Source organism: Egretta garzetta, unplaced genomic scaffold, assembly GCF_000687185.1.
Source record: "Egretta garzetta isolate BGI_Z169 unplaced genomic scaffold, ASM68718v1 scaffold56, whole genome shotgun sequence".
Classification (NCBI taxonomy): domain Eukaryota; kingdom Metazoa; phylum Chordata; class Aves; order Pelecaniformes; family Ardeidae; genus Egretta; species Egretta garzetta.
Genome location: NW_009260182.1, coordinates 5,236,108 through 5,244,542, shown reverse-complemented (window position 1 = coordinate 5,244,542; position 8,435 = coordinate 5,236,108). Strand labels below are relative to the sequence as shown.

The 8,435-nt window shown below is 41.5% G+C and overlaps 1 protein-coding gene across 1 annotated transcript in view; it reads right to left on the bottom strand.

Moving 5' to 3' along the window:
• Positions 1 to 2,538: 2,538 nt before the first annotated feature.
• COMTD1 (catechol-O-methyltransferase domain containing 1) overlaps positions 2,539 to 8,435 on the bottom strand; it is an 8,766-nt gene continuing 2,869 nt past the window's right edge. The window contains exons 2-7 of the mRNA XM_009641865.2: positions 7,311 to 7,444; positions 6,145 to 6,250; positions 5,177 to 5,295; positions 4,855 to 4,909; positions 3,447 to 3,580; positions 2,539 to 2,691 (exon numbers count right to left, since the gene is read on the bottom strand). Coding sequence (XP_009640160.1) covers positions 2,539 to 2,691; positions 3,447 to 3,580; positions 4,855 to 4,909; positions 5,177 to 5,295; positions 6,145 to 6,250; positions 7,311 to 7,444 — 701 coding nt within the window. The remainder of the gene's footprint in view (positions 2,692 to 3,446; positions 3,581 to 4,854; positions 4,910 to 5,176; positions 5,296 to 6,144; positions 6,251 to 7,310; positions 7,445 to 8,435) is intronic.

The following is an 8,435-nucleotide window of genomic DNA, read 5'->3' as shown; positions in this document are numbered from 1 at the left end:
ACGCAGCTTCAGCCTCAGGCACTCAATAGGTCTTCTTCTAGCACAGGTGATGGGGACTTCGCCAGTACCCAGCATGCAAGGAATAGGAGTTTGTGAATTAATGAATTACGACTGTATCTGGTTTTGAATGTTGCTGAACTGTTATTTGACAGTTTCTTGCAAAAATGCAGTGCTTGCCCATTTTTGGCTCAGCTTTACTGAGAGGATTCTTGCAACTTGGAAAGTAGTAGCAGAATAGTAAGAGTCTGTGAGCAATCTTCTAGTGGCCTCTGTGTGTTTGGGAAAGGCCATCATGGTGCTTTTAGGCCAGGGTATGTACTTGTTAACAGCTTGTAGCTCGCTTGTGATTGTCAGCCTACAGCCTCTGAAAGCAGGAATATTTGAGATGATGCCCTAGCTGTTAAAGTGTCCCATTTTGTGTTTGTAACCCTTACAATTTTTTGTTATCTACTTAAAAAGTAAAATTGTAATGTAGAAGATGGCCAGAAGCTTTGCATGCAAATATATAATGATCTTGTATATTCCTTTTGCCACTCCATATGAGAGCTATTATAGTCATTAAGAATTTGGTAAGGTGTTACTTATTTCATGAAGATAAGAAAATTGAGGCACACAAGGGTTTAAGCTCTGAGAGTAAAACTACCCAAAAAATATAAATTGGGCAAGCTTTATGCCCTATTTAAAATCTCATTTAAGGGCCAAATGCACCTTGTCCTGGCCTTCTCCCAGGCACGGATTTTACTTTACAGCAGCCAGTCCTCAATTCAGCAAAGTACTTAAGCACATCCTGACATGCTCTGCTGAATCAGGGTTTTAAGTGGAAGAGACAGAAATAGAATTGAGATCTCCTTACTCATAGCCCCACTCTGGAACCATCAGGCAATGCAATGCTTCCTTTCTTCATCGCTCTCCCACTGCAGTATACTACCGCAAGTGTCTGAGACGGGCAAGACCTGTGCCCTGAATGTCTGCCCCTTATCAGAACCCAAGCTACCCAGCTGAAATTTCAAAAATATGAGCAAAGTAGCCAGTTCTAACAACTTTGAGACTTGAAATCTTTGCCCCCCAGTGCCTTGAATAATTCAAGTGTGTTATTTAAGCAAATGGAAGAAGGATTCTCTTAGCTCTGATACAGCTTCCCTCCAGGAGGCTAAAAATTCTGAAGTGACCTTTATCCTCAATATATATATGATACCCTTGCAGTGTATCGGTCCCCCAAAACAGTAGCCAGTGGAGCTTTTGTCTGTAAAACACTAGTTTTGGTTTCTTGTTTAATTAGGGTTTCTCTGTAATAAGAATTTCAAGCTGAAATAAAAACCCCTAAAAATTAGTAACTACTACTTGTAATTTACCATGGAAAGAAGTCATTAGTTGGATTCTTACTCTCCAGCTCGAACAGAACATGCCTCCCACCCCCTTAAGTCTCTTCTGTTGGTCCCAGGTAAGATGAGCTTTTTCAACTACTGTTTCTTGATCAGAAATTTTATAGAATGCATCAGGATGAAACGAGTAATAGATGACAACAGCAAATGAAGTTAAGTAGGAGGTAAGAATACTGTAGAGAAAATACTTTACTAGGGTGTGTGAAATTCATCATTTTGTTACAGGCTGCCCAGGGAAGGAATTCTCTGCTTGCGGTAATTATTTGAATAGCCAGTTAAAAGATTGTGTTGCATCCTCATACAATCATCATTTGCCTTCTGTAGACTTGCCACCAATGCTCTCTGCTTGCAGCTTTCTAGGAAACAAGCACCTAGCAAGTTGCTTCTTTGGTGGGCACGTGGGAGGGAGAGAGGAAGGAGGAAGAAGGAAGAATTGGTTTGGTTTCCTTCTTGCTCATTTGCTCTTCCTCATTCTGACTTCAAAAAAAATCTACTTGCACTGTTCATAGGTTTAAGAAACCCAGTCCTTGCACGCAAAGGTTTGAGGGAGTGCTCTGTAGTGGAAATCCTGTTTGTCCTTTGACATGCTTTTAAAGACAACTTTTTATTTTGCAAAAGGTGTGTATTTGAGGCTTCTTATGCAGTACCCCTCAAGATTACTAGTGACTTTCAATATCGTTAGTTTGAGAAGGCTAGAAATCTCCTTGATGTCATGTACATTTCATTAAAAATCCTTTTTTCTATTACAGCTTTTAATATTAGTAAATTCCACTTCTTTTCCTTTTGATGGTAGGACTGATTAGTCTGCTACTTGGTAGCCTCTTTTAGGACAGAAAATGACTTTGTTGTATTGACTCACTTGGAACTTAGTCATTCTACAGAGGGAGATTTTTTTCAAGTTGTCTTACAAGGACAACTTCACGTAAGTTTACTTGCTTTATTACAATTAAAATAAGAAACCACAGTAGATCTCAAGAAGTCTCTCTTCCCAACTTAGCTGCCCTTAGGATCCTGCTGCTCCTAAAGTCTACTTTCTGAGGCTATGCTATCCAGTGGAAATATAGGTTAAATAACCATTTTTTAATACTGCTCCGCCTGCATTTTTCCTGATAATTTGATGCTGCTTGTTGTTTCCCATCTGCTGGGCTTCCTCCAGTTACAATTTGAACGCTAATGTGACTCCATCCCCCATTGGGAGCATGCTGATATTGACTCGTGCATCTCTGAGAAGCTTCTCATTGAGGTGGTGGATGCTCTGGGTTGCCAAGTCATCCTTTCTTGGTTTTAGCACCTTTCCACTCCAAAGGACCTATTGAAAAAAGAAATGTCATGCACCTCATTTGTTCCAGTATGTTCCTTGGACCACAAAGGAAGCTTTGGAAAAGGTCCTGCATATTTTCTAGAAATTGGTTTTATTTATTGTATTACAGATTTCTAGTGGTCTCTGACATGGAGCTCTCATAAGCAAGTGGGACTGGGAGTCCACAGAATTGGCTAATTGTACTTCTACTGCAAATTAGAAGCCAAAATAAAAAAAGATGTGATTAAACATAAGTATTTTTAAAAGCCCCTATTCAGCTGCCACCATAACCCTGAAGGTTTAACATAATTCTTTGTTCTTAGTAAGAGTTATTACTTGCTAACTTATTAGTAGTTACTGATTACAAGAGCTACCTTTGATCTTGTGTGAGTACTCTACATGGTATAAAATGCACAAGACAAATCAGAATAATACAGAGCATTCTCTGTAATGAATTACAAAAAATTTCATATGTTCCTGTTATCACAGGCTGTTTATGTACTAACATAAATCTAACACATTACTACGTACTTCTATAGGGTTTTATTCCTTGCTTATATTAGCGTTCTGTACAGCTTACTTTAGGAATTTATGTTGAATTTTAAAAGCCTCCTTTGTAAAACATGGAACAAACATGTTGCAATTGGCAACGGAGTTGCCGGTCAGAAATCACATTACTAGAACCCTACTGTGACTTTTTTTCCTTTCACAGAGGCAAAAGCTGTAACTCCCTGTGTTACTACCACTACAACTGCAGTACTTACGTTATCAATAGCTATTATTCCCCCTTTCTTTATGAGGCGCAAACATTTTTCATAGTACTCATTGCAGCTTTCTTTATCCGCATCAATGAAAGCAAAGTCAAAGGTTTCCGCTTCTCCACTGGCCAACAGTTCATCTAGATGAGCAACAAAGTGCGTCGTTACACCCTGGTTAATGCTGTGTAGGAAGAAGCTGTCCATTTGTGTCAAAGTTCTCATTAAATAATGTTTTTGGTGCCTTGACCAGGCAGCCTATTCCCCTACAGCTAATTACTAGAAAAGCTTATCCCACAGAAACCAATCTAGACATGATGCATGCCATAAAACACTCAGTTACTGAGTTCTGCCTACTTGGAAGTTCATGGAGTAGTTCTAAACCTGCAGGATGCAGCTGGGGCCGCTGAAAGGTGCAGTAAAAACAAGTCTAGCAGTTTGGAACTGGACGCGTTCTAACCTTCAGCTATTTTTTAGCTGACTGAGAACTGTTTTCTTAAGTGGATTAGGACAGAGAACTCCAAATTGCCAGTTGCGGAGGGGCTGACTGCTGTCATCCTAAGGTTCTCTGCCACCCCTCGCACCTGCCCTTATCCTCTGCCAACAGAGGATCTTTTTGTCTGAAGCATTGCTTATACAAAGCTGTCCATCAGACTTCAAGGACAGTGCATTGGAGCAGACTGCTAATATTTTCCTCTTTAGAAAGGATGGAAGTAATACGAGGTTATGTGTGGATCTGTGGATCCATCAAGCAGCTTTGCTGGAAACCTTCCACCTCCTCTATTCCTAGCAAATTTCTTGCATTTTTCAGAATATTTATCAATATTCCCTCTGCCCCACATCTTCTCTTTTCTTGAATGAGAAAAGTCATTGCCTTTCTAATGGCCTTCCATGCTTTTGGCACATCCTAAATTTGAACTCCTCTGGACATAATTCAATTGTTATACTCTAAGTTTTATATTGGCTTCTGTATTTTTTCTGCATGTCAGCCCTTTCAGAAAAATCTTCCTGTCTGTAACAACGAAATACTTGCTTAGAATGGACAATGGATAAGAGAAATTGGGCTTTGTCTAATTAATCCGTTTTAATCAGCTTTCCCAGAAGCAGCTGACAATAGTACTTAATGGATTAAACAAGGTGATGGGCAGGACAGGTGAGTGACCAGTACAGCCCACTACACCTGACAAGCATTTTCTTCTTCTCTGCTAGCATGTAGGAAAACTGTGAACTTCTGAAGTTGTGGAGTTTTCTGTTTTGGTTTTTTTGCTTGGTTTTTTTTTTTGTTTTTTAATATAAGAGAAGCTGTCTCACTGTTAAAAAAAGGATCACATCCACAAGCATATTCAGTCTCAGATTTCATCAGTATTATGTCCATCTTCTAGGGAAGGGGAAAAAAAAAGTATTTTAGGTTACTTACCAAGTGTTTGAATTGCTGGCTTAATCCGCAGGTCAATTTTATGCTCTACTCCTGCCTAGAATGAAAAAGAAGAAAGAGTTGATGACAGTGGTCAAGAAATAACCTGTCAGTAGGTTGCACTCAAGGAGTGACTGGTGTTCAGATATTTTTCCTACTATTTCTAGGTTCCAGACAGTACTTACTTGTCTTTCCAAATTGAACTGTCTCAGCCTCCTTTAATGATATGAATGCTTGTGTGTGAATGTGCAGGTCTAAGATACCAAAATCCCTTGACTTGCAAATGCAGCTGTCCCAAACATGTAACAGAAGAGATGCTGCTTACCTCCTTCCACAGTGGCTTTCCAATTTTGACATAGTCCTCATTTATATCACAGGCAATAACTCTGCCATTATCTGGCAGGACAAGTGCCATATTCAAGGTATTATAACCTGTGAAAACACCTGGGAAAATCATAAGAGTCATCAACACTTACCATATTGTGAAATAAAAGATGAATAGTGAACTACAAGGCTCTTTTCAGGAGTAAAAACCCCAAAGGAGCCAAGGATGGCAATTTGTTAATGGACACAAAAGGTTTTCCCCTCCATTTTAATGTCATGGTGGGTTGGGAGGATTTTTTTTACTTTTTTTTAAAAAAAAAATAAAAAAAAAATTCAGTCTTCTAGCAAAGCTTGATATTGGCTTTTTCCAAAAGTCTCCAGGACACTCAGGGCAGAGTCTGGTCCTGCACCTCTGAGGAACAGCCTTATTTAAAAGTGGAGCTAAATCCTGAGCCAAAGGGAATGGGCCAGCAGCAAAATACCAGGGCATCGTAACAGCCAGGCCAAGAATGAAGATGGTGGGAACCCATACCTGGCTGCTCAGCATCAGTCTGGCTTTGGGACATCCTGCTAACATAGGTGCATCAAGGGAAGTGGATTGGATGCAGGGCCTGTGCAGCAAAACGTTTCCTTCTAGCAAGAAACTGATACAGGAAGGAAAGAATACACCCTGTCCTGCAACTGCTGGAGACCCAAGTGATCTGTTGATCTTTCTTACTTTTTCAGATTCCCTCGGAGCTGACGAGACATCCATGCTGATGCCAGAATTACTGAATGCACAGATAGACAAAGTGGCAAGTAAGTGCAAATCAGACACTACTTTTCACACTGTAGTTTGCCCACCTGTTTGCCAAGATAGCTATGCAGTGCCTTACTATGTTTTGATATCTTATGTAAACATGGCTGTATTTGGAGAAGCACAGCCAGGAGCTTTATTCTACTACAGAGAGGACAAAGTGTCAGTCTTACCTATTTCAATAACTTTCTTGGCTTTAATGAGTTTGACCAAATTTGCCATAAGCTGAGCCTGGTCACAGGACACCATCATTTTACTCCAGGGATGATCGGCGGTGATCTAGAAAGGGGAAAAAAACCACATCACAACAAACAGACCCCAAAGCTTCCAAAACAGTATCCTCGGGGAAAAAAAAAACAGAGAAAGCCCAGGAGAAAACAGATACTCCTACCTTTCTCATTTTAGATGGCTTTGTGTTCCATCTATGAGCTAGAAATTGGTTTGAATTTAACAGTAACTAAGGAGGGCGGGAGGTGTGTCTTCTGCAGTGGCTCATCATTCAAAGCAGTAACGTGCCCCAGAGTTACTGTGGCTGTGGCAGACTCAGCAATAGTTATAATTGATGAAGAACCTTTGAGGAACCTTGACTGTGAAAGTCCTTTATTTCTGTGTATTTATATAAACAATTTTTTTTTTTTTTAAAAATTATAACCTTTGTACTTATGCCCTGATTCCTCCAAGACAAACTCCTCCGAGTTTTATGAACTGCTAGGTTAAAGGCTGTTGCCAAAGGTCAGACCATGGGGTTCTGCTCCGCAATGCAGAGCTGGAGGAGCTGCACCCATCCATGCCAGGTGGGAGGGCCCTGGCACTGAGGAGGAGGCAGCAGAAGCAGGGCTGTGCCCTGGCAGTTGAATGGAAAAGATGGCCCTCCCATTTCCTTTCTTCCTCTAGGGCTCATTCCAACCAACCAGCTCCAGTACTTACCTTTTAATTGCTTTTATACAGGAGTAGTTTGTCTCACTTGGCATGACTCAGTCCTCACTCAGGTCTGTCCTCAGGCCTGCTGGAGGACATCACCTTTCTGAGCTACAGTTTCCTCACATACAAAATCATGTTCAAGTCAAAATCAGGTGCAGACCAAAACACATGGGCTTGGGAGCCATGGATAAAAAGATGTGTCTAAAACGTATGCCAATACTACTGAATACTCTGAACCCCTGAACACTGAGGAGTCTGGGTGTTACCAGTTCAAAACAAGTTCTAACAAGTAAGATGGAGGAAGGAATATCACAAAGAGTCTAGTAGTTCAGGGCAAGCTGTGGGTGACACTAAAAGGTCCTAGAGGAACAGTGATGGCACCAAACAGAAAACCCACATTGGGGGATAAAATACTGACCAGTCGCAGCTTCTTTAGAATTGGATGTTCCCTCAAAGAGTGATCCAGTATGTATTGCCAGAGAGGACCGCTTTTCCCAATAATGCTCTTGGATGATTTGGGTGTCCCAAAAACTAAAGAAGGGTATCTTTTACCTACAAAACCCGCAAAGGATAATAAGAACCGTTATCTTTTTCAGTTATTGCCTGCTTAAAAAAATCAAGCACTTAAGTATTACTAAAGGTTAAAGAGTTCTTTGCTCTGAAAAACCCAGTGAAAAAGGAAAAAGTGATTTAGCTGGACAGCTCAGTGGACTATAATTTTTTTTCCCCCTCCTCCTTTTTGACCTCTAAGATGTCCAGCCCAAGTCTGCAAAGGCTGAAGGCGAAAGGCTTGGGTACTGTGCTGTTCAGTGGCCACTGTGAAGGTTACAAGCTGTCGTATTCTTACAGGACAAGTAACCACATCAGAACTCAAAGGGCAAGTGTAAGGAGAAAAGCATGAATGAGGCTCACTATTTTCTTAGTCTGGGGACCTTGTTTTGCAGATGGATAGAGGCTGCTGGTCTTTAGGGCTGTCAGCTGATGCATCTTCTCAAGCCCTGTGTTCTCCTACTGACAGTGTCCTGCCCTCTAGCCAGGGGAAATCTGGCATTGCTCAATGGCTTGTTTAGCACAAAACCAGTGTGCAAAAAAAGTAGGTGCCGAAAGCTGAAGTTTAAGACTACTGCTTGTCTACTTAAATACAGAACCGATCTCAGCTTTGATGCCCAATGCTTCTTTTACCAAATGGGACTAATATTTAAAAAAAATAACAAAAAAATTTCAGTTCTGCATCTCCTGATAGAAGTGTTCTTTAATAGCAAACAACTATTTTGAGGTTTTTGTTTTCTGTTAATGGCTCTCTCTTACAGACGACCACGCTGGGGCGTAGATTATTTCGGCAACTTGCCTTAAGTCAACGGGTGAGCAAGCAGGCGGCTGCGCTACCAACCCCACCGCCGCCTCCTTCCCCGCCGGAGCGCGGGCCCGCGCTTCCTTTGGCCCCGGGGACGCTGTGACCGGAGGAGAAAGCTGCGCCCAGGGCACCACCACGGCGTACCCTGGCTGCCCAAATAAATGCGGGCAGGGGCCGGGCCGGGAGCGC